Genomic DNA, 26,860 nt, shown 5'->3' with positions numbered 1-26,860 from the left:
CGCGGAGGAGGGGTGTGGCCAGAGTTCCGAAGGGGACCCTGGTGACGGGGCGGGGACGCAGAGACCGGGGCCTCTGTATCTTGGCGGCAGATTCCACGAGGACCCTCTGGTCTAGTCCCCGCACCCGGCGCAGGGGGCCTCACCATGTTCACCTTCGTGGTTCGCGATGAGAACAGCAGCGTCTACGCCGAGGTCTCCCGGCTTCTGGTCGCCTCCGGCCACTGGAAAAGGCTGCGGCGGGACAACCCCAGGTTCAACCTGATGCTGGGAGAGCGGAACCGGCTGCCCTTCGGAAGACTGGGTGAGCGTCCGGTTCCCGTCCCCGTCCGAACCCCGCCCCTGAGGCCCGCTAGAGCCAGCGCTTTTGTGTTAAGGCCAGAGATCTTTCCCCCGTCAGTCACCCCATGGGCAGATAAGGCACGGATCCCTAAAGGTCTAAACCATCGTTCTTAATGTCTCTGGTCTTCGGATTCTGACCCGAGTCACCGCTCCGCCGCCGCCCCACCAGTGGCCCATCCTGCAGCCCAGGGGGCATAGGCCGCCCGACCCCACATCCCCGGGGCCGATGCCCGTATCCTCGGGCCGAACACACCGCCCTCTCCAATCCCACAGCCCGGTGCCCCCTCTCTGCATCCCCGCCCCCAGGCCTGATGCCCGCCTCGCCTGGCCGACGCCCCAATGAGGCAGGTCCGCAGGCTGAGCGCGGGGTGGAGAGGAGAGGCTCCACCGAGCCCGGATGACTGACTTCTGGCTGGAGGATTGCTTCTGGCCTGGTGTGTATGCGGGAGGGGCACTTGTGTGTGGTGAGAACCCCAAGGATTCAGCTCCCCCAAGGCTCAGATAAACCGCCAGGGGATTTGGAAAAGACCTGGATTCCAAAAGCAGGAGGTTCAAAAGGGCTGGGGACTTGTGATTTCAGACCATTCTTTAGCTTCACCAAGGGAACTGTGTTCACAACTGTGGGTTTACCAAGGGGCGTTGCATGCAGAGTTTACAGGGCGCTGGGTTCATGGTTGGCGCTGGCTTGGCACCACCAGGTACAGTGGCCAGGTGCAGAAGGTGTTGGGGGTGCAGACCGTCCACACTCCTCTGTAGATGACGTAATCCAGAAGTTGTGCAGGGGCTTCAACTCACGTCCCACTGACCTGAGTGTAGCCTCGTGGCGTCTCCTCGCTGCACTGTCACCAGGATGTGCAGCCTCTGCCCTGGTAACCATGTTCCCTGCCAGAATTCCCTGGGGTGTGGGCCAAATCGTAAGCCAAAGACCCAGGCAGAGAATCGATCATGAAAAAAAGCCTTCTCTGCCTTTGAGGGCAACCAGACAGAGCAGTGTTCTGTGTCTAGGAGAGGAAACAGTTTCTAGAAATAGGTGTGGTCAGGCCTGGAGAGGTTGAAGGGGTAGAAACTGAAAACCAACTGGCTACTGTGAGCTTAGAGCCTTTGAATGGGGACCATGTGCACTCGGGATGGTTTGGGAAGTGAAGGGTGTGGCAGCACGGCCTTACTGGAATTTGTTCTTTGGAATGGTAACATGAACCACTTTTTATGGTTATACAAGGTTATGATGTACGATGGGGTTGGTAATAACCCCCCAGAAGTCTTGGAATGCCAGGAATTTGCCCAAGATCCCCTTTTGTTAACTGTTTCCCTAAGAAGCCCTCTCCAGAGAGAACACCTTCCCTCAAAGAAGAAAATCTGCTTACAATGGAAATGTTTATTTCCTCCTTTCTCTGTCCACTTCGCCGCCTACCTGACTTCCTTCGTCTTTGCAATGTCTGGCTGTAAAAGCTTAGATGGCATCCTAGCACTAAAAGCAGAGAAATGGCTCTGCCAGGGTAGACAGCATGGCTGCCGTGCTCAGGACTAGGAAGGAGGAGTAGAAACTACCCAGCAGGTCCAAACCTAAACAGGCCCCACAAAGTCGGCAGATGAGCAATAAGCATCTGGTGTTTGTGGGAAAGGAAGCCTCATCCCACAACCAAAATGGTTTTATGCCTTCACCGCATATATATTTGCCTTTTGCTTAAAGTGCACCACAGGATCCCCAAAGAGAAATCAGGTAAAGGCTCAGGATGCTGGGGCCACGAGTGAAAATGTAGGTAACCCAGGTATGAGCCAGGAAGCTGGTGACAGCCAGGTAGTGCCTGAAACTTTTTATCTGATTGTCTGCTGTTCTCAGATCAATTATTCTTACCTCTGGCAGCTTCCATTCAAACCCCCTTTGTTTGGCCTTACTTGTGTTTTTGTTGCTGGAAACTCAATGTATTTTGTTAGGATTTTAAATAAAAATTTAGACATTTGATTTTATTTGTATCTTTTCTGTTCTAATTTTATGGAGGAGGGAACTTGCCGTAAGATCTATTGAAAATGAGTTTTCTCGTGGGGTGACACACAGAAGAAAGTCCACTGCCTCCCTTCACCTTCTGATGGCTTTCTTACAAGTCTGCAAAGGCAAATATGCTGGAGAACAAGGAGCACCGGTTCTGCTGCTTCCTTTATGGATATAGGGAACAAGGCTAGGGAGGTGAGAAGCGTGACTCTGCTGAAGTCCTAACTGTACAGCGATAACTCACAAGTCAGTGTATTAAGCCAGGGAGGGGTGCAGTGGGGACCCGAGAGAGGTGAAATAGAAAGTAGCCCTTCACATTGTGAGAAACGCTCACAATAAAAACTGGGACACAGGACTTGAGCAGTAAAACGAGGCCTTTATTCACGAGTCTGCAGAGCCGGGCGCACCCTCACAGCCAGGAGAATGTGCGCCCCAAGTAGACAAAGGAAACTGGTTTTATAGTCTTAGCTTCCCCACCCTGAAATTGCCACCCTAAAGTGATTATCTTTTCCATCCTGAAATTGCCACCCTAAAGTGATTATCTTCTTTGCCCTAAAGTGAGAGCGATTAGCTTCCCCACCCTAACGCAATTAGCTCCCCCTCCCCGCTCCTTCTTCCCCGTTTCTCCATTACTGGTTACTCCGGAGTTACAATCTAACACGGTTATCTAAATGCCCCTTCTGTGGTTTGTAGATATGCCAGTGATGTCAGCTCCCTTCTCAGAGACCCTCTAATTACATTTGCCCTTAAGACCCTTTAATTACATTTGCCCTTTGTTACTAATGACTTTTCACTGGTTTGAGAGTCACTATGTCCTTGTTTCTAACAACATTAAGAACAAACAAAGGCAGCAGAGGCCTCAGACAGCTCTATGATGTTGATATTATAATGTCCACTATGGGGAGACTGAGCGCACCAGTGGGATGCTGAGGCAAGGGGTAGTACAGGTGCAAGGCAGCAAAGTTATTCCTTTTCTAACCAGCAGTCCTGGAAGGGAGAGAGAAAGCTGGGCATGGCACAGCTGTTCCCTCTCCTGTGCATGGGTGCTGACTGCTTCTGGCCCTCTTCTGAGCCTCTCTTTTGTTCACAGGTCACGAGCCTGGGCTGGTGCAGTTGGTGAATTACTACAGGGGGGCTGACAAACTGTGTCGCAAAGCTTCTTTAGTGAAGTAAGTGTTCTTTGAAACCCGTTCTTGGTTTGTTTTTTCTTGTTTTTTGTTTCTTTTTACATAAGTGGTGTTAGCTTTCACTGTGAAGCACATAAGGAAAAATGTGGGGTTATTTCTAAAGGGCACAAATACTTATACTTAACAAGCCTACACATACCACTTTTGGAGCTTCCTCTGAGTTACTTTGATTGTAGTCCAGAACTCTTCCATCTTGCACTTGACGAATGCCTGAGGTCAGACTCCCAAAAGCAGAGCCTGAGACAGGTTTCTTGTGTGAGTGATGTATTGGGGATGTGTTTTGCACTCCAGCATCCGTCATCCACTGGCTGTGGTGAGAAGTAGGACATTTCTGGGCACAGCTGGTCCCTGGAGAAGGGGCATGCACAAGCCCTTGGCAGCCAGTCTCACAGCAGCCAGAGTCCCCTCAGAAAGGACACCTGGCAAGGCATAACTGCATCTGCTGTACTGCACCTCTCTGCGAAGTTATGTTCTGGCAGTTGTCATAACAACAAGATTCTAAGGTAGAGGAAGCTATACTACCTGCTGGTCTTGTAATCCCAGCTCCTCTTCTTATTAGTTTAGGCAAATTTTCTCATCCCTCTAAACCTCAGTCTGTCCCTCCTAGGTGGTTGTGAGGATGGAATAAGGATATGCATGTGAAGTGTGCGGCACAGGGATTTATAGTGAGCATTTGACTTTTAGCCTTTGTTTCCTTCTCTGTAAAATGGGAATAATAATAGTAAAGGCCTTGGGGTTGTTGTCAGGGTTGAGTTAATTTATGTAAAGGCTTTGAATAATGCCTGCTTGATAGTTCACACTGTGTAAGTGAAAGATCTTACTGTTATTACTGTTATTATAATAATCACTGCTGTTATCATCATTTCAATAGGGAAGGTGGGTATAGCCCCTAAAATCACGAGGATAGCAGGTCTCCATTGTCTTTTCCATGATAACTACTGAACAGATGTGTGCAGCCAAACCAGTCAGAGGACACTGGAAGACATGACTCCGCGCATGTGCTGTGTCCCAACTCACATTTCATTCTGGACTAGACATTTACAAGGTGGAGTAGTCATAGGAATATGTCCCACTTTTTGTCCAGACTCACTGGCCCCAGTAACTTTGTATCCACTTCTCTCAGTGATGGGTTTTCCTGATTTGCCAGCTACCCCTAAAGGAGACCTAGGCATCCTGAAGTCTTCTGATTACACATTTATTATATATTAGATGCAGAAGTTTTCTTCACTAGAACTAGAAGTGAGGCATGATTGTTTATTCAGATTATTCATTTAGAGATTACTGTAAATGTTTATTCAATCTTCTTCCTACTGTGATTTTTTTCTTAAAGATAAAAGTAGAATTTTGCTTTTGTAAGTAGTAACAGAGGATGCTGTAAAATATATTCTATGTATTTGCATATTTAGCAGCTATACTGAGGTCCAGTGAGTACAGTACAGGACTGGAGCCATGACCAGGTGTGAGAAGGTGTCTGGTCTCTGGGACCTTGCACAGCACCATCCTGACTGCCAGCATCCCATCTGTAAAATGGGGATGGTGGTGATCACGCCTGCTCTTTACCTCTTGGTGGTGGCATGCGACAGTGTGTGGTGTCTTGACTTTCCCAGGCTGGGGTTGTCCTCACCTTCCCAAATGTCCTTTATTCTCTCAGGGATCCTGAGAGGGACTGTAGTAATTTCAGAAGGTGATGGTTGCCTTTGTCATTTTGTCTCCTTCCCATAATTTTGCATGGCTCAAAATGGCTCAGAAAGTTTAAAAAAAAAAAAGGTCATATTAAATGGCAGCTCACAAAGGGCAGCTGGATTGCCCAGGGCCATGGCAGTTAAGTGTTGAGTCAGGATTTCAGGACAGTTCCAGACTACACAAAAGACCATGGGCAATGTGGCTGGGCGTCCCCCAGAGGGATCTGATAAGACCCTATACTGGACCCTGTATAGCAGGCACCTTCCTGCTGTCCCTTCAAGGGGTGTCAGAAATTCACTGAGGCCCTGAGGCCCTAGACTGAGAGCCCAAGGGCTTTTCTTCTGGCTCTGGTTGGAGACTTTTTTTCCACTCAGGAGCATTTCCCCCCTTGTAGACGTAAATAAACCTCCATTCACGATTTCTTTCCAAATGGGCTTATGAGGAAATGGGACAAATGCAAGGGACTTTTGTAGAAACTGGTCTTGATTTTGTACGGGAAATGAAGGCTTCCAAATTAAGGTTATCCTGCAGGCCAGTGCCATCTGACAGAAATAGAATACTAGCCACATGTGTGATTTTAAATTTCCTAGTAGCCACATTAAAATTAGTACAAAGAAACAGGTGCAATTTATTTTAATCATATATTTTATTTAACCAAATAATCAAAAATATAATTTTGACATGTAACTAATATAAACAAATTATATATTCCAGATTTTTTAAAAAATTCTGAGTGTTCAGAATCTGGTATGGATTTTATATTTATAGACACTAAATTTTCATTGCAACCCCCTTATTCTGTATTTAGGGTTCATAAAAATTTATGCTTAAAACAAAATTTATATAACCAAGTTGTTCCCACCTATGTAAAAATTTTTCAATAACTTAATTGAATATCAAAAACCACTTCCCATTAATAATCACAGGCACATTGACAAAACAGGTTCATTTTATTAAAATAATTGACTTGGCTTAAAGCAAAAGCATATCATTTTCAAAACTATATCCAAGTTAAGTAAATCCACAACTCTTGTGTTAACTCAGTAGTATTACTATTGAATTCAAAAGAATATTGAATAAACTCTAAATTTATTAACATCAACCAAGTGTTCTTCAAAATTTTCCTTAGTTTTTGCAGCAAATTTGCTGTCTGTTATAATTAAAATCTTCTGCACAGTAAGTCATGTTATACAAAATATGTACAATCATTATTATTGACTTCTTCTATAAAGTTGGAACATAAATTTTCATACCTGTTTGGCTAGGTCATAAATAAGGTCTTCTTTTCCCTTCCTCAGAGCTTTAGAATTAGCTTGTTCATAGCAGTGTGAAAATTACACTGTCCTGTACAATCTTCGACTATTGAGTGAGATATAAATTATTGAAAATAATGATTTGGCAAGCATTCCTTCTATTTCAAGAAATCCTGAATTGGAGTTAACTATACACTAAATCTTTGCAAACCTCTCCATCTGACTATCTTTGGCTAAGAACGCAGCATCATCAAACACTGTGTTCCATTTCTTGCAGCAGTTCTGTATTCGCAAGTATATACTGAACCATTTTAACAACTGTATCCGTGATACTTTCCATGGGGTGGGCTTCGGAAAACTGAGTGCAGATGTTTCCAATATGTATCAGACAGTAGAATGAAGCAATAAAGAAAACATCAGTCTCTTTAAAAATCCCAGTAAATCCAATTTTAACCCAACCTGGCTGGAGTACTGTCTGTTGTGATAGAAACTGAAATTTCAAAGCATGTAGGTGAAACTCTTCTTTGACAGGTGTAAAAGATTAAAAACTAGCTATATAGTAAGTTTGCTATTTTATAGGCTGTAATTGGATGATGTTTCTTCATATATTTGTAAATCCATTGAGGAAAACATACCCAAAGTAGTTATTGGACAGCATCTCTTATGTCACACCACTCATCTAATGCAAAATTTATTTTAATTTTCAAGTTTTGAATAAATCTTTAGTACGGTTAGAAATGTTTTGTACTCTATGGGCAATTACTTAAGCATTGTTCACTTTTTATAAAAAGATTTTTTTAGTCTTTTCTTCAAAATAATTTCTTTTACCACATTTCCATCTAAAATGATTTTCTTTTTTGTGTGTAGAATCCAAGTCCTTTTATATCTGACCAAAGTTCCAGGCACAGATTCTATTAAAATTTTGTTTACATTTTTTGTTGAATATTTTATTTGGATTTCAACCACTAATTTTATTGATTCTTTTTTGACTGTTGAGAGGGAGATGCTTATCAAATTCATTATGTATTTGCTGAAAATGTCTCCTGCACCTAGCGAAGTTTGTTTTACTCTGCCACAACAAATTGCAATTGTTTGTCACTCATCGTAAAAGTTGTGACATACGTTCTCCTAGTGCTTTTCTCTGTTACTGTTCTGGTTGTCATTCCAGCTTCTGCATCCCCATTCAGTTCTTCTGTATCAGTAGTATGCCTTTATTTTAAATTTGAAAATTTTTCTGTACTTATTTGTTAACTAGAAAAATAACTACATTTCACTTTGGTTACCAATTATAATTTACCTAGCTATCACTGTAACTCATGCATAAAAATCACATTATAATGTTTCCTAAGTGCATGGAAAAAAATCCACATGTACTGAATCAATCTATTGTCCCTGAGTGGAACAGTGATGTGTTTATGTGCAATACTGGGAACAACAAAAGTGCCTGACGTGCACGCTGTGATCTAGCAAATATGTCTTAGGTCCTGCAGTGGTTAAAGCGAAATGTCCTCCTACCAAAACAGTGAAGTTGTGCTTAATGGAGAAATATTGTATAATGTTTTGATTTTTAAATTGAAACTAAACTAAATTTAAAATTCAGTTCCTGAGTCACATTGGCCACATTTCAAGTGCTCAGAAGCAACTTGTGGCTAGTGGTCAACCTATTGGACAGTGCAGATAGAGTTGAACATTCAGTTAATTTGAAACTTATTTATTTGTTCCTTTGAGTTCAAGTAACTCAAATCATGTTGTCTTTAACTTTAAAATAACTTTATTTTAATTCTCAATTTTAAATTTATTTTCATTATTCCTACCATTTGCACATAGACTCGTTTTTGCAGGTGAACTTTAACATAAACTTGATATTAACAGTCTGTAGAAGAGGTAGCCCAGCTTAGGGAAGGCCTGTGAGTGTCTTTGGTTCTTCCCTGGCTCTGGTTCTTAGAAAGTGAGGGTCAGTATAGCGTTAGGACTTGGGGTTTAGGGACTTGCATCCTGCCTGTGTCTTACTGCATGTGTGATGTTGGGGAATGTACTTACTTCTCTTATGACCCGGTGCCCAATCTATGAAATGTGATGCTGATGCCTCCCCCGTGGGGAACCAGCTGGAGAGTAGACATGGTGGGAAGCCCTTTATTAGTCCTGCTGTTTATTAAATGGCTTGCCCAGAGCCCGACTTTATCTTCTGTTGTGTCATGTTATTTGTGGGGAAGGAGGTACGTTTAGTTATGACCACTGGAATCCTGTGTCCCATTAGAAAGATTCCTCCTTTATCTGTTTTGAAGTCAGGAGGGTGTTGGCTTAGGATTATTTCAAGTTAAGTTTTCTCGGAGATGCATTTTGAAAAGAGCTAGGTTCTGGATATTGGGTCTCTTTTGAACCTGCTGACACATGCCTTTAAGATCATATGTACTGGCATAAGAAGGAGACCACTCCCTGGCCCCAAGTTAGACCCCACCTCCTTGGTGAGCTCTGAAGGTAGCACTGGCTTTTTTGAATAGGGGAACAAAGTACTAAGAAGGGAAATTGACCCTCTGTTTTCTGCCAGGCTAATCAAGACAAGCCCAGAACTGGCCGAGTCTTGCACATGGTTTCCGGAATCTTATGTGATTTATCCCACTAATCTCAAGACCCCAGCTGCTCCTGCACAGAATGGAATCCACCCACCAATCTCTAACTTGAGGACGGACGAAAGGGAATTCTTCCTGGCTTCTTATAACAAAAAGAAGGAAGATGGAGAGGGCAACGTGTGGATTGCAAAGTCATCCGCTGGTGCCAAAGGTGAGTTGGCATTGTTGTCCCCTTCTCCTGTCTCTGTGCAATTGTACACTAGCTTTTAATGATATATATTTATCTTTATTGATTTTAAAAAGAGAGGAAGGGGAAGAGAAAGAGAGAGAGAGAGAAAGAGAGAGAGAGAAACATTGATTTACTGTTATACTTATTTATGCGTTCATCAGTTGATTCTTGTATGATATGCACTGCCAGGGATCAAACCTGCAACCTTGGAATATAGGGATGATGCTCTAACCAGCTGAGCTACTCAGCCAGGGCTAGTGTGTATTTAAATGAGTGACTCTTCTAATCTGAATCCTTGAGGGTAGATAGCACATCCAGCTATATAGTCTTAAATATTTATCTACATACTGATGACTTACACACATACATTTCCATACATGTACATCTCCATGTATATACATCTCCACATCACCATACATGTACATCTCCAGCGAGGTCTTTCCCTGTAAGCTCCAGATCCAGTTGCACACTTCTGGACATTTGTCCCAGAGAAATGAAAACATGTCTACACAAAACCTGTATGTGATTGTTCAAAGCAACTTTATTCATAATAGCCCCAAACTGGAAACAACTCAAATTCCTTCAAAAGGTGAATGATTAAGCAAACTTTGGTGAACTGACACCACAGAATACTATTCGGCAATAGAAGGGAATGAACTATTGCTAAAAGCAGCAACTTGGATGCATCTCCAGGGAATTATGCTGTGTGAAAAAACCAATCCCCAAAGATCACATACCATGTAATTCTATTTATATGACATTTCTGGAATGACAAAACTATAGAAATGAAGAACAGATTAGTAGTTGTCAGGAAGGTGGTGTGGGGAGGGGGGCAGTTGCGGCTCTAAAAGAGCAACATGAGGAATCCATGCAATAAAGGAACTGTTTAGAATGGGAGAAGATGCTTGCAAATCATATCTCTTATAAGACACCTGCATCCAGAATGTATAAAGAACTTTTTTAAGACAAATAACCCAATTAAGGAGTGAGCAAAGAATCTGAATAGAATTTTTTCCAAAGAAAACATACAAATAAGACAGCCAATAAGCACATGAAAACATGCTCATATTATTAGTTGTTAGGAAAATGCAAATCAAAGTCACAAGGAGATACCACTTCACACCCACTAAGATAGCTATAATGGCTAAAATCACAAAAATGGATAATAGCAATTGTTGGCAAGAATGAAAAATTGGAACTCTTATATTGAGGGAATGTAAGATGGTGCATCAGTTTTGGAAAGCAGTTTGGTAGTCTCTCAAAAAGTTAAACATAAAGTTACCATATTATTCTACTCCTATGTGTATTCCCCAAAGAATTGGAAACGTGCACACAAAACTTCTATGCAAATTTTCATAACAGCATTATTCATAAGAGCCAGACAGCAGGTTACATCTAGGTTATTCAGAAATAACCTAAATGTCCATCAATTAATTGGTGAATGGTTGAGCAAAATGTGATCTATCCATAGAGTGAAATAATATTCTGTCATAGAGTGGAATGCAGCACTGACACAGGCTACATCATGGATGAGACTTGAAAATATGATGCTCAGTGAAAGAAGCCAGACACGAAAAGGCTACATATTGGATGATTCCATTTGTATGAAACATCTAGAACAGGCAAACCTGTAGTAGGTTACTGTTTGACAGTGGCTAGGGTAAGGAAGGAGTGGGGAGTGACCGCTAATGGATATGGAGTGTTTTTGGAGGTGATGAAAATATTCAAAAATGAGATTGTAGTGATAATTGCTGGAATACACTAAAACCATTGAATTGCACACTTTATTTTTTTTTAATATTTTATTTATTTTTAGAGAGAGAAGGGAGGGAGAAAGGGAGAGAAACATCAATGTGTGGTTGCCTCTCGCACGCCCCCAAGAGGGGACCTAACCTGCAGCCCAGGCATGTGCCATGACTGGGAATTGAACCAGCAACCCTTTAGTTCTCAGGCCGGCACTTAGTCCACTGAGTCACACCAGCCAGGGTGAATTGTGCACTTTAAAAGGGTGGATTTTATGGCATGTAAAATATACCTTAGTGAAGCTGTTAAGGTTATTAAATGTTGATGGATACTTTGAATGTAGCCAATTTTTTTTCTGTTACAAAGCTTCAGGGAATCCACATGTACATTTGTATCTATAACCTAATCTTCCTGGTATTTCCATAAGATACAGAGTTAAAAGTGGTCACAGGCAGTACATACATCTTGTTTTATTATAGCCAGTGATCAACAGGAGAGTGGCATTTATTTAGTGTGCTTAGACATTTGGGGTGTCTTTTAAAATGAAACTTCATGGTCAGAGCTTGCCAAGACAGTGTTTACAACCCTCTATGTAGCAAAAGTTGAATGAATGGTCCTGGTGCTTTGGTGGGTGGAGGGGAGAGTGTGAGTGATTGGAAGAGGGAAGGGTGGAGATAGAAGAGTGAGAAGGCCAGGAAGAGCCACCTTTCTGTGTTTCCTGCTGTCAGTGTTGACTTTCTGGATCTGCAGAGAGCATTCCTCTAGGGATGAACTGCGCTAATTTTCATTTTGATTTTGCCCCTGCTAGGTGAAGGCATCCTCATCTCATCCGATGCTGTGGAACTTCTGGATTTCATAGACAACCAGGGCCAGGTACATGTGATCCAGAAATACCTTGAGCGCCCTCTTCTTCTGGAGCCTGGTCATCGCAAGTTTGACATTCGGTAATGAATCCAAGTCTTGTTTATTCCACTATTCTGAAAAAAATGCAGTGGTGTATTGTTTGATGAGGAGGGTGACATGGAATGTGAGGAAGTGTTTGACTGTATTTAGTTACTAAAATTGAGCACAGTTGAATGGAACTGAGCTTCCATACATAATTCTCTATTTTCTTTTGATATTCTTTCTTTTTTCTTTTCTTTTTTTTTCTTTTTTTTCCCTCCCTCTCTCCTTTCCTTCCTTCCTTCTATTCTCTTTAATGAAAATGACTTGTGGATTCAAAGAGAGGGGTGTAAATATATGAGCCTTACTCATGAAAGAAGCAGAGAGATATACATGGAACACATAATTCAGACATAAAACATCACATGACCCTGACAAATAATATGTCCTGACTTTATTTGTGTCCCACTTTTTAAGGATTTCATCAACTTTCTGTGCAAAGGACCTGGCAAGGAGAAGAGGTGCATTGCTTTCTAAAGCTGAACGGCCCTCAGCCCAGCCTGCCCTTAGCCTTGCTGTAGGCTCCTCAGAAAGGGCTTGGTCTCTGCTGCCTTTATGTCAGATCAGCTATTCTATATTGGACCAGCTTCAGAAAGAACAGTCTTTCTCTTAAAATTACTTAAAATCACCAAAAAAGGCAAATGGAGGTTTCATAGATGAGCCTTTAAAACAAACCCATCACCAGATGTCTTTAAAATGCTGTATCTTTTGAATGGGTCAAAGTCTCCTGGTCATTGTTGGCAAAATGTTTTATTTGAGCATTACTGTGATAGTTTCCTTTCTTAGCTCATTGCTGTGGCTTGCCTTGTATACTTTTAGAACCTACCTTCTTCCTTTACCTCCCACCAAGAACATCAGGATATGAGGATGATGCATATGTATCTTATATGAAGGAACTTTGGAGGACTTGGGTAAAACTGCTTTCGTTGACTTGCAGGAGCTGGGTCTTGGTGGATCACCAGTATAATATCTACCTCTACCGAGAGGGTGTGCTGCGGACTGCCTCAGAACCATATCATGTTGATAATTTCCAAGACAAAACCTGCCATTTGACCAATCACTGCATTCAAAAGGAATATTCTAAGAACTATGGGAAGTATGAAGAAGGAAATGAAATGTTCTTTGAGGAGTTCAATCAGTACCTGACAAGTGCATTGAACATTACCCTGGAGAGCAGTATCTTACTACAAATCAAGCATATCATTAGGTAACTGAATTGTATCTTTTTGGTTACATGTGTCTTGAAGGAGCCTTGGGAGTTTGAGCCTTTCAGGGAGTTATTCCACTTAAGTTGTCTACTTTTAAAGACAAAAATTTTGTCGTTTTTTTTATCATCCTTTTGATGTTTCTAGGATCTCTAATAATGTCACTGCTTTCTTTCTTTATATTGGTAATTTGTATATTGTCTATTTTTCTTGGGTGAATTGGCTAAAGTTTTATCTATTTTATTATTCTTTTTTAAATTAATTAATTAATTTGTTTGTTTATTTTTATTTATTTATTTTTAGAGAGGGGGGAAAGGAGAAAGAGAGGGAGAGAAACATCACCGTGTGGTTGCCTCTCACTCGCGCCCCCAACTGGGGACCTGACGTGCAACCTAGTCACGTGCCCTGACTGGGAATCGAACCAGCGACACTTGGCTCACAGTATTTTATTAATTTTTAAAAAGCTTTTGGCTTGATTGATTTTCTCTGTTGTTTTTGTTTTTTATTTCTTTGATTTATGCTATTTATTATTTTCTACTTTCTGTTTTTTGGTGGTGTTTAATTTGTTCTTTTTATATTTTCCTTGTGAAAGGTTAAATCATTGATTTGAGAGACTTCATTTTTTAAAACTTTAAGAACGTAATGCTATCAATTTCCCCCTAAGCAATTGTTAGCCATTCTTCCAGATTTTGCTATGTTGTGTTTTTATTTTTATTTTATTAAAAGTTTCCATTTTCTCTTGTGACTTCCTATTTGACTTATGTGTTATTAGAAATTTTTGCTTACTTTTCAAATATTAGTGGATTTCTCCAGATATCTTTCTGTTATTGATTTCTACTTTAATTCCATTGTAGTCAGAGAACATAGTTTGCATGGTTTTGTGTCTTTAAAATTTGTTAGTTTGTTTCATATCCCAGAATGTGGTCCATCTTGGTGAATGTTCCATATGCACTAAGAATAGCATTTGCCTTGCTCTGCTCAGGCAGAATGTGCTATAAATGTGAATTTGGTGAAGGTGGTTGCTAGTGTTGTGTAAGTCTTTTATATCCTTGCTGATTTTCTGTTCTACCTGTTCATTATTGAGAAGTCTCCAGGTACAATTAGGATTGCTCTCTGTCTCTTTTTAGTTTTATCAGTTCTTGTTTCATATATTTTGAAGAATCTGTGCGTATACATTTAGAATTATTGTCTCTTTTGGGGGAATTTGACCACTTTATAATCTGTCTTTATCTGTCATAATATTTCTTATTTTGAAGTTGATTTTTTAATATTAATATAGCCATTCCAACTTTCTTTTTTTACCTTGTTACTAATCTTTTTTAAATATATTTTATTGATTATGTTGTTATAATAGTTCCAATTTTTTCCCTTTTGCTCCCCTCTGCCCAGTATCCTCCTTCCCCCAGCAATCCCACCCCCCTTAGTTCATGTCCATGGGTCATGCATATAAGTTCCTTGGTTTCACCCTTTCCTATATTATTCTTTTTTAAAAAATACTTAATTTTTTATAACAAAAAAATAACAATTCCCTCCCTCTCAGACTTAAGACCCTTTATAATCTCATAAAGGACAATGGATGAAGGTCTCGTGCTCCTCTAGCTGCTTCAAGCTGGACATGGTCGTCGTCCACCTACCCTTGGGTCCAGAAATCCCTAATAAGAGTGGGGGTATGGAGCGGAAAGTGGCCTTCCCACATGGGGAAGGATCGTGCAAACTCCAGGTCAGTTGGCTGTCCCTGGACAATGACGTGCTTGGTTTAACAAGCCGGCATCCTTGTTGTATTCTGGGGGCAACAGATTTGGCAACAGGGTTAAAAGGCATCATTCAATCCATAACCACTAGATGACAAAAGGCAGGGATTAATTTTTCAATGTCCTACATTAGGGGAAAAAAAAGACTTCTTTGGAGGAAGGTGTGCAAGGCATGTCACACCTGTCCAAGACCCTTTTGTCCACTAAGTTTGGGCTGAGGGGAATATTTTAGGTTCCCCCCAACCCCCAGGCCTCTGGGCCCTTTCTGTCCAAGCCATTTGGATAGAAAAGAGAAACCAATTTTAAAGTGAAGCCCACAGATCACCCCATGCTTCACCAACCCAGCCACTTAGTTCAGCCAAACCATTGAGTCTCAGGAGGCAGCAATGCAAATAGGATTAAGTGAGGCCTATATGTACAGACAGTCACTCAGGTAATGAGATCATAGGCTTATGCCTTATGAAAACAGAACACACATGTTAATTTACGCAACATAACCTACAAACCAGTTTCTAAATCTGCAAGGCTGTCTTATTGGAAAGACATTCACTTGCAAGGCATTTGACATTCTTCTTGCCTATAAATTAAGCATCTTTGATGATGTCACAGACCTAGTTCAACTTTCAAATGAAAACAAATTTTAAATGAAAATAAACTTTAAAGACAGCTGCACTACTTTATAGTCTACTACTGAGCATTGTGATTTTCCTTGAATCGTGATTTTTCTCCTTAAGATTACCCTCCTTGTCATTAAAGGGACTGCATTTAGTCCAGTTTTAATTTATCCTGTTCGTTTGCATAAACACAACAAGAGCTGCAAATGATCACATATGATTTTTATGTCTGTTTTGCTAGAACTTACACAAGGAACCTTTAGGGTGACCTTCAGTTTGCTCTTCAGGACACAGAAGCTGAGCCACATACTTGCCATTCAGCCTTGCCTGTAAACACCTGTCTTTTCCAAATCCTTCGGTTTTCCATTGTGCCTTAAGGTCCCTTCTAGCCATCTTTCAGGAAAGCAACCTTCATTCCTTCCCTGGAAAGATTGCCATGAACCACATAACCAACCAAGGTACCAAGCCTTTTTTCTCATGGGCTTTTATTACCTTTAAAAGTCAATCCCAGTTCCTCAGAGCTTTTTGGTAACAGTCAGAACCCAAGCATGTCTCCTTTAGGCATGACATTCCAGTCAAAATCATGGTCAACAAAATCTTGATTAACAACTGATCTTATTAGTTTTATGCAAAGAACCTGATGTCATTGCTTACTTCTTGAGAATGCCAAATTCCATTCCAGCTTTCTTTTGCTTAATGGTATTTTCTTTCTGTCCTTTTACTTCTTATTCTACTGGGCTGTGGTAGATAACATAGAGTTGGGTTTTGTTTTGTTTTGAATCCAGTATGATAATCTCTGTCTTTTAATTAGTGTGTTTATATAATATAAATTTAATTAATTATTGGTTTGGTTGGATTTATGTCTACCTTTTTATTGTTTGGTCTATTCCCTTTTTTGTCTTAATTTGCTTTCATGTTTCTATTTCCTGACCTCTTCTGAATTATTTGAATTTTTTTAGAGTTCCATTTTAATATTTTTGTTTAGTATTTGGCTATATCTCTGTCTATCTATCTTTCTCTATTTCAGTGGTGATTATAGGGATTAAAAAATATATCTACCTAATATTTCACAGTCTTCTTAGAGTTAATAATTCACCACTTCCAATAAAAGGCAAAAATCTTATAACCTTATAATTCACTTGACTCTTCTTTATGTTATAGTTGCCATGTGCATTATATCCACATACATTGAAATCACTACCACATAATATTAGAACTTTTGGTATCAACTGTGATATACATTTTTTTAATGTAGATAGGTTGAATTTTTAAAAATACAAGGCTAACCTGTATGCTGTCTACAAGAAGTATATTTAAATATAAAATAAGAAAAAAAATTTTTTACCCTGATATTTGCCATTTTCTTTTGCTCTTCCTTTAGTTCTGAGGTTCCAGATTTCTCTCTGGTATTGTTTTCCGTAAGACTCCATCTTTTCTTCCTTTTTTTTTTTTAAGAGCAGTTCTGCTTGTGATAATTCCTCTTAATTTTTCATCATCTGAAAATGTCTGTTCCTGAAGGATGTTTCACTGGAGTTATATAAACAATGTCAATCAAAAAAGTTAACAACAACAAAAAAAACACTGTATACAAGATAAATACAGATTGATTCTATTCATATGAATTGAAAAACAAGCAAAGCTTAGCAATACATCATTTAGAGGAAAGTACATATTTGGTAAAAATAAAGAGAGAAGCAAAGGAGTAGTAAACACAAAATTCAAAATAGTGGTTATCTTAAGAGACTAGGCAGGGAGGAGCCAAGGAGGAAGCCTGAAACTCCTGGGTGTGGGTACACGAATGGTCATTAATGCTCCATATATTTTAAACTCACAAGACATTTTTTATTAGTATGTACAGTTAATATTCATTTTTATTTCCCCATACAGTTTAACCCTTCATTTCACTTGTCTTTCTTGAATACTTATTCTTGCTTTTGTCTAGAATTATTTTTCTTACTCTTCAAAAAACTCATTTTTAGTGCTTTTTAAAAATAAAGTAATGTCTGCTGATGATGAATTATCTCAGTGTTTATTTATCTGATATATTTATTTTGTCTTCATTTTTAAAGGACATTTGCTCTGGAAACAGATTTCTAGATCAGCAGTTAATATATTTTTTAGCACTTTGAAGGTGGCATACCATTATCTTCTGGCTTTCATCTTTTCTGTTGAGATGTCAGCTGAAATCTTAGCATTGCTCTTGATGATTCTTTTCTCTGTTTTTAAGATTTATTTTTGTTGATTTTATAAATTTTACTATGTGATGTGTGTAGTCTTCTTTGTACACATTCCTGCACAGGTTGTGTAGTGTTTCTTGAATCTGTGGCTTGGTATCTTTCATTTGTTTTGGAATGTTCATGGTCATTATCTTTCTAATTATGGCTTTTGTCCCATTTTCCTTTCCTTCTGCATCTATAACTACATGGATATTTATCCTTTTCACTGTGTGGCATTTCTTCTATAGTTTTTCTGTATCATTTTATCTTTCTTCAGTTATTAAACCTGTCTTAAAAGTTTAAACAGTTTAAAGTTGTTAAAATCACCTATTGAGTGCTTGATTTTAGTTATACTTTCAACTCTAAAATGTCCACTTGACTCTTATTTTTAGAGGACCCTTCTCTTTTGAAATTTTCCTACTCGTCTTATATTTTCTTGAACACAGTAATGACAGTTCTTTAACGTCATTCTTCTGACAACTCCAAAATCTGGATTACCTATGCGCCAAATCTGGCCTCTAGCCTATTTTTGTATGACTATGAACTAAAAATGGTTTTTACATTTTAAAAGGTTGTAAAATAAAAATAGAAGAATATGCAACAGAGGCTATATCCTGCAAAACCTAAAATAATTACTATCTGACCCTATGTTAAAAATTTTTGCCAACCCCTGACTTATAGGTTGTTACCTCTTGTCTGTTTCATCTCCTGGTCATGTTTCTTAATATGCTTGGAAATAATTTTTAATGTTATTATTCATTTATTAAAGCTTACTAAATCCACTAGAGATTTTTTTTTAAACCGAGATGTAACATGCATACAGTAAAGTCCACAGATCTTAAATGTACAGCATAGTGAAACTTTAATGATGCATGTACTCACCTAGTCATAACACAAATCAGAATATAAAACAGAGTACCCCAAAGGACTCCTTTGCACCACTTCTGAATATGTACTCCCTGGCAAAGACAGCTATTCTTGACTTTTATTGGTATAGATTCCTTCACTTGTTCTTAAACTTTATGTAAAGGAAATTATACTGTATTTCCTTGTTTTGTGTTCTACTTTTTCAATATGGTGCTTATGGGGTTCATCCATATTGTTGCACATACCAGCAGTTTATCCTTTTTATTGCTATATAACATTCCATTGTGTGAATATTGTACAGTTTATCCCACTGCAGTTGATTGACCTTTGGGTTTTATCTCTTATATTTTAGACCTGTAATGTATCTGCATTGTTATGTGTCAGGTTTCATGTTTTTCACATGGATTTTTCATTGACATGGGGCCACTTGTACATAAGGCTGCTGTATCCCCACTGCATTTCCGGTGCCTTTGTTACAAATCAGGTCGCCATTTATGTGAGGCTCTGTTCCTGGGCATTCCGTCTGTCTTATTAGGCTGTTTATCTGCTCTGCCATTACCACCCTGTCATGATGCCTGAGGATTTTTCCTTAAATATTTTTAGATAGAGGCCAGCAGAATCACTACAAGGCTCAGAGTTCCATTTCTTAAGGGATTGTAAATGGTTAGAATTCTGATACCAAATAAATCAAGTATGCTGAAGAAAGAATTCCTCTTTTAGGCAGAACATTTGTTGGATATTCGCTACATCACCCCCCCCCCCACCGGCCCCTCCTTCTGTACAGAATGTTGCTGCTTTCGTGCTGTGAGTTTTCTCACTGCTCTCAAACTATTTACCCCACTACTCACCCAAACCTCCCACTCCAGCTGAACAAAGAGTCTGTATAAACTCTCTGACCATGAAAAACCTTTGCGAAAGTAAATTATTAATCTTGAGCTTCCAACAGCTAAAAAGTAATACTTCGTTTTGACTTGGTTCTGGCTCTCAGTTTTTACTCTTTGTGCTGGAGAATAATGTTCTTTTCACTTTTTTTTCTTCAGTATTTTTTTCTTTTCTCTCTCTCTTTCTCTGTTATTTTTTTTTTTTTTGCCATGAGCATCTATTAAATTAAATATTTTTTTCTTAATTATAATGTTTTAATTAAAACAAAAGTTAAGGTATTTTATAGCATAGAGATAGGATATAGAAAAACAATGTGATATGTGGCTTGCTAGTGCAGGTTAAAGGTAAGTGGAAGAAGAAATTCTTATTCCAATTCGTTCTTAAATGGCTAACTGTCAAAATTATTATTATTATTTTAAATTATTTATTTATTTATTTTTAGAGACAGGAAGGGAGAGGGAAAGAGAGGGAGCGAAACATCAATCGGTTGTATCTCATACATGCCCCAACTGGAGACTGAACCCACAACCCAGGCATGTGCCCTGACCAGGAATCAAATTGGTGACCTTTCACTTTGCAGGATGATGCCCAGCCAACTGATCCACAACAGTCAGGGCTCTAAAATTATTTTTAAAGGGTTAAACATACATATAGAAATACTCTCCTTTTGGGGAAAAAAATAAAATAAAAGGAGCCTTGGCTGGGTGGCTCAGTTGGTTGGAACATTGGTCTCATGCACCAAAGGGTTATGGGTTCCAACTCTCACTCTCTCTCTTTCTCTCTTTCTCTTTCTCCCCCCACCCCTCCTTTCTCTCTAAAATCAATAAACATATCCTCAGATGAAGATTTAAAATTTTTTAAAAAATGAATAAAGGAAATTGATATTTGGAGTGAGAGGAGTGGTGGAGAGAGCTTGGAAGAGCAATATACTGGCCTCATATTCACAGAGGTTGCAGGTCTTTAAACTCATGAGTCGAAATCTACTTACATGGACACGTCCTAGAGTTAGTCACATGGAAGCCTGCATATTTTTCCTTCTAACAGTACAGTTGAATAGAAGGACAGCTATCTCTGATAATCTTAGAGTCATCATAACATATTTTATTACTAAGATAGGTATTTGCCCCAACACTCTGTTAGGGAAAAATCAGGGAAAATCTTCATAAAACAGAAATGGCCTAAGTATTGTGGGATGGCTGTACTAGAGAACAGTGATTTATTATTCATAAATTCCTTATATAAGTACCTCATTGAGCCATCTCAGCACCAAAAGTAGGTATTATTTTACCCTCAACTTAATGGAAATCAAAGCTTGGCTCAAAGAGGTTAAAACACTAATCAAGATTCTGGCCTCAGCAGTCTGACCTTTGACCTCGCTTACTTATCACTGTGTTTCTGAGATTCAACTTTTATATTTTGTTTTTCAAGTTTTTATGTATTGCATTGTCAATTTTTCTGTGTTTTTCCATGTTTTCCAAACAATAGTTGATGTTAATAATTATTCTGGTTCAACGTTTAGTTTCAATATATGTAGCTCTTCAATCTTTTAATTAGTAACAATTTGGCAATAGAACAAGAATAAGCAAAAGAGGTGAATGAGGCCAATATTCTTAGTGCAAATCCTGCTCCTCACTGATTGGTGATCCATTTCTTGTATATGTAAAAAATACACGGAACTGTTTTATTTATTACAAACAAATGTGGCAGCAGCCGTCCTGTGGGTGGGACCTGCCTTTATGGGGCCACGGTGACAGCGCTGAGTTGGGAAAGCAGCCTCTACTTCTGAAGACATGCATGGCTGCTGAGTCTTCTAACAAGTTGCTTAATAAGGAGCCTTGTCTTGAATAATCTATTGGTAATAACTTTAAAAGAGAGAATTAAGTCAAGGCTGATTTATGTTAGCCCCTTGGATGTACGGTCATCCAGGCCCCTCTCCTGTGCTTTTCCTCCCTCGCACCCCGCTCTCAGCTCACTCTCCCCTCTGCCCTGCAGGAGCTGCCTCATGAGCGTGGAGCCCGCCATCAGCACCCGGCACCTCCCTTACCAGAGCTTCCAGCTCTTTGGCTTTGACTTCATGGTGGATGAGGAGTTGAAGGTCTGGCTTATTGAGGTCAACGGCGCCCCTGCTTGTGCTCAGTAAGCCTAACGCCACTGGGTTGTAACAAGTGGAAGCTGGTTCCACAGTTGGAATGACCTGTCTCAACAAGGTGGTGCACTCATGTGACTCTAAACGCTGTCAGAGAGGAAGTGATAGGACAGGAGTCCTGGGAGAGGACCTGCTAGCAGGGGCTTTGCTGAGGCGTTTCCTTTCCCATGTGTGTTGAGCAGTGAGACCACTTAGGTTGGTGGTTGTTGCTGTGAGAGTTTCAAACAAAGCTAGTAACTGCCAGAGGAGATGCTCGTGTGTGATGAGTTGACTGAGCAGGGTCCTGGAGTAGGGAGACAGTGATGACCAAAGTGGTCAGGGCTCCGTGGGCAGGAAGTGGTCTGAGAGGCATCAGAGATGCAGTAAAGCTGGAGCTGGGACGTGAGAGGAGTGGGACAGGGGCTGGGGGAGGCGGGAGAGCTTTCAGGAAGGGAACACAGCATCCAGTGGGACCTTGCTCATTGTCAGGCTTTTCAAGGAGCACAGGTGAGCAGAACCTGCCCACCCTCAGGGAGCTTCTGCTCCTCTTGGGAGAAACCTGCCTGCTGCCTGGTATCAGTATGAAGGAGGAAGGATCCTTCAAGGCTGCTGATTCTCCTGAGATTCACTTTCGCCTTTTTTTCCATAACCACATCCTGGAGAAACTTAGGAGGAAGTAGCATAAAGATGAGCATCCTCAAGGAGGTCCGCTGGAGGAGACACACAGATCATGGCCTGCTTAATTATTGTATGACTCATGCTGTTACAAATCTAAGAAAATAGATTCTGTTTCAGGTATATGATTTTGAGAGGGGAGGACTTCTGGACTGGGTGGGGAGCTTACAGTGAGGTGGCCTAGAAAGGCAAGAGGGACCTGGGCCAACTGAGAGGCAAGGGGCAGTTGGTGAGCTAAGTCCCAGTTTTAGTCACCATCCACACTGCCTCACGGCCTCCTGTCAACGGCCCTTATAAGTGGGAGACTGAGTGGTTTAAAACATGGAAGCACCAGCCTCAGGGCAGTAAAAAGGGACTTGGGGGCTGGGTAGGGATGGGGGAGAAGGTCCTGTGATGGGGAGGGTGACAACAGGGATCTGCCATTGCACTGGGAGGGTGGGAACCGGATTGGAAAGCAGGGCAGTAAAACCTCTGTTTTTCGAGATTGGGGTGGCCTGGGCACTTGCCTTTGGTTCCAGCCACCTGGATTCCAAACGTGCATTGAGCACATCGGGTGGGTGGCCCAGCGCATAAACTAGGTGTGGGTTTGTTCTCTGGACCACACATCTCTGGTTTTACCTTGCACTGGAGTCAGTCCTGAGGGGAAGTCTTGGGTCCCATGAGTTGCCCCAGGAAACAGGAAGAAATTTTACAGGGAAGAGTGGCCATGGGAGATGGAGGGCCGTGTGGCTCTTCTGAAGATACTAGATGGGAAGTTTTCCTCCTTAGCCTTTCTGCTTTCATGCCTCCATTGTCTGGGCTCTACGTGGCCAGGCTGGTGCCTTGTCTGCAGCCTCAGCCTGCACTGATCCACTTCCCTTTCATTGTGCTTCCCTGTTCTCCCCTCCCCAACTCACTCGCTCTCTCCCTGCCTCCGTCCTTTGTTGTCTTTGTGTCTGTCTTTGCTCTCCTTCTTCCTCTTTTCTGCACTGTCCTCCATTCTCTGTCTGACTTCATTCATTCCCCTGGCCTCAGCTTAGCTGTCACTCACAGGGAGTCTTGCCTAAAGTCCCCTCAACCACACAGAGTGAGTGCTTTCTGTGGGGAGGTCTGCCCGTCTATATGTTCCTACTACAGATACCAGGGTGGTCTACTGGAGTTGCCCATTTTCCCTTCAGTTCATGTCAGAGCAGGTGTTCTCTTTTGACCTGCGAGGCCTTCCAGAGACATGTGTTAAGGAGACGCTTCATCTTCCCACTGGGCCTCCTGCGGTATTTGCATAGACAGCAGAAGCCAGTTGTATAAATGTGGTCATGGGATGGACTTTCTACAGCAGATCCTGGTGAAAAACTTTTGGTTTCTTGCTTGCACTTTGATGAATTTCTTCGATAACATATTTTTAAACATGTTTTAGGAAGCTGTACGCAGAACTGTGCCAAGGTATCGTGGACATAGCCATATCCAGCGTCTTCCCGCTCCCCAACACCGAGTCACAGCAGAGCCAGCCACTGGCGTTCATCAAGCTGTGAGGAGGGAGAAGCTTGGGGTCCTGCTCCAGGGGAAGGAAAGACATCTGATCGCTCCACGTGACACGAAAATGAGAAAGAGGCAGTTCACAAAAATGTGATGAGCAAAGGTGACTGACTCCCCACGGAGCTTCCAGGTGGAGCTCTCTGCACTACTGCAGAGATTTGAAAACTGCAGCAAATTCCCCAAGAGGAGAGCAGAATGTTCTTCTAAGGGTCGGATTTTTATCCTAAGGTAGTGTTGTACGCAGCGCCTCTTCTCCCCGGGGACCACTGGACCTCTGCTTGGTGTCTCCATGTGCTGCAGCCTTTGTGCCTTAGCCCTGTGCCCAGCTGCAACCTCTGTCTGCACGAGGATTGGATGTTAGAGGTTGCCATGTGTCCCTCCTCGTCCCCCCATGACACTCTGCCTGTGGAATCTGGGTGGGCAGGCACGCACTGGCGGCCCTCAGTTTCATGCTCTCCGCCACCTCACAGGGCCGGGCGCCGTCCCTCTCCAGGTCCTGATGGCACTGGGTAGGTCACTTGTCAGGGTTGGTGTGGGCTGGGCACCAACACACCAAACGCTGCTCTCAGTCTGCTCCTTGCATGTTTTAGAAACCGAGCAGCAAGTTTGTCACAAACTTGTAAGCATCAAATAAGCATGAGAGAGAGAAAAGATGATGTCTTGCTTTACTTAATACTTGGGTATCCTTAAAATATGATGACTCTGTTATCTGTTTTAACCAGAATTCTTTATTCACTTGTGCAAAGTTCCCTGCTGTTCACTCTTTTTTTGGTTTTCACCTTTGTGAAAATCCCTCTGGGAGTAAGCAGAAGGTAGAAGGCCCCTCCCCCAGGTGGCCTTGCCCCAACACAGGGTTCTCTCCAAGCACCTGCTGTGGGAGCTGGAGAGGCAGATTTTGTTCCATAGAGGAGCATCTGTCTCAGGGAGAGACTCTCAGTGAGTGTCTCACCTGAATAAGAGTCTTCCCAAACGAGAGAGATGTGGTTTTAGAGCTTCACACAGCATCTTGGAGGTCAACAGATGTGTCCTGTTATGTGTGGTTTTCGCTTACTGGATCAGTGAATATTCTGCAGACTTTTCAGTAGGCCTCCAAGAACGAGATCCATTTGAGTTCAGTGAGCTGAGTGAACAGGCCCTTTTCAGAGTAGTTCCATCGACCACGTAGCCCGTGATGTGTGTATCCATTAGTCATTCTCCTTGAACAAAAAGGACAGTGCTGCAGTTGGGGAGACTTTTCAAAAAGAGAGGAAGAAGCAACAGTTCCTGAGATATGTTGAAATGTGGGAGCTTAAATGTGGGAATAGGATGTGAAGGTGTGGTGTCAGGTGAAGTGGAGAAAGGCCCAGCTGGGTTGGCTTGCATGGATGGGCATCTGGAATTACAAAGTAAAGTCCTGGTGGCCCAGAGTACAGATGGGGACGTTGTGCAGAGCACAGCAAAACTGTCAGTGACTAAAGTCGCTCCTGGAGACCAGTATAGCTGCTGGGTTGCTATTTGGGGACTTACCAGACCATGGCTGGGTGCACACTGATTTAGAAAGTGTAGGGTACTGGGTCCTTAGGATGTCTTGGGGGGCTGGTAAAGGGGAAGGCATGGAGGTGTTCATAGGGCTAACCCACACAAACAAGATGTGTAATGAATTTTCAGACCTAAATAAATCACAGGAATGTTTGAGGGTTTTCCAGATGCCACAGTGACAGAATTAAGAATTCAGATGTTAGCAACTCTGTATATCTTGATAGATTTTCTAACAAACCTGAGTCAATACTATATATGCGAGGGAAGTGAGGCTCTATAAAGAAAGTGATCCCTCCTTCCTCACGTGTTTTCAATAAATATCTATTTTATGTGTTTATTTCCAATGAGGGGGTGGTTGGCTCAGAACTGTTCCATGCTTGTCCATGCTCCCCTTGCACAGACGGTCAGTCTTCCTACATGTGTCCATGTCTGTGTCGCTGCTTGCTGGGGAGGAGGTGTTATTCATTGGAGATGTCCACTCCAGTCCTGGCTCTGTCGTTGGCTGCTCAGGGTCAGATGAGCCATAACCCCTCTGTGCCTTAGTTTCTTGCCTCACAGAAGAGATTGTTGCCTGACCCAGGACTACCTCACAGGCTTTAGCGGAGGACAACTGAGATTAGGAAGACTCAAGAGCCTTCAGTACCAAGATTCCCAAAGCTGGCTGTATGCTGGAACCACTTGGGAAGCTTCTCAGTGTTGGGGTCCACATGGTCCCCCCTCTCCACCCCTGACAACTGAATCAGAGCCTCAGACAGCAGTGTGCTTGCAGTGCTGTGAACCACTGCTTGAGAAGAAAGGATAAACACATTATTATTACCTTGGAAAAATCAAAGCCTAGGGCTTTTAAAAACTTCCTTTTGGAAAAATAGGCATTTATTTAAGAATGACCAGGTGTTGATGTGCATATTCATGCTACAGGTAAGTGGCGTCTAAGCAGGTTCTCTCTTTGCTTCTTGTCTAACATGACTTCATCTACTGAAACTGTTTGTGAAGCCTTAGCAACAAGTGTAAACAGACAGGAATTTATAGATCTGCTAAATATGCATTAAGGTAATTAATTAATTATTGAGAGAAAAGCCCCTTTCCTCACACTTAACTCCTGTGCTATTTAGAAACTCAGTTTTAACCAGAACATTCAAGTGCCTCCATGTCTTCATGGTTTGGCAGAGCAGGTGCCAGCCTGCTTGCAACTGACATGATGTTTCCCTAGCACCGTAGACATTTATCACAGACCTGGAGTAGGAAGCAGTGCTGGAAAGGTATGGGATCCATAGAACCCACGGGGCAGTGAAGCTACGGAATGTGTTTAACCATTGAGGTTGTGGCAGGTGGGGTAGGTCCAGCCTTGCTGTGCATGTGGTGGGGACTACTAGAGAAGACAAGACACCAGAATGATTCCTACAGCATGTGGATGCTGTAAAGAAAATTCAGTGATATTCTTGTCTCTGATCCCAGACACAGACTCTGTACTGAAGAGGAAATGACTTCTGAAATGAGATGATTTTATGAATATTTAAAATGCCTGGAGCATTAAAGTAAAGTAATAGTATTTCAAATGT

General features: G+C 41.5%; 1 protein-coding gene across 1 annotated transcript; it reads left to right on the top strand.

The window, feature by feature from the left end:
* Positions 1 to 26,860, top strand: TTL (tubulin tyrosine ligase). The gene is made up of 7 exons (XM_090281730.1): positions 1 to 301; positions 3,420 to 3,498; positions 9,001 to 9,233; positions 11,803 to 11,938; positions 12,874 to 13,143; positions 21,464 to 21,607; positions 23,665 to 26,860. Exons 1-7 carry the CDS (start codon positions 145 to 147, stop codon positions 23,777 to 23,779), a joined length of 1,134 nt encoding a protein of 377 aa, XP_090137856.1. The 5' UTR covers positions 1 to 144; the 3' UTR covers positions 23,780 to 26,860.

Source organism: Furipterus horrens, unplaced genomic scaffold, assembly GCF_987537825.1.
Source record: "Furipterus horrens unplaced genomic scaffold, mFurHor1.1.pri manual_scaffold_6, whole genome shotgun sequence".
NCBI classification, from domain to species: Eukaryota; Metazoa; Chordata; class Mammalia; order Chiroptera; family Furipteridae; genus Furipterus; species Furipterus horrens.
The sequence above is the reverse complement of the archived record's forward strand: the minus strand, read 5'-3'. Positions and strand labels throughout refer to the sequence as shown.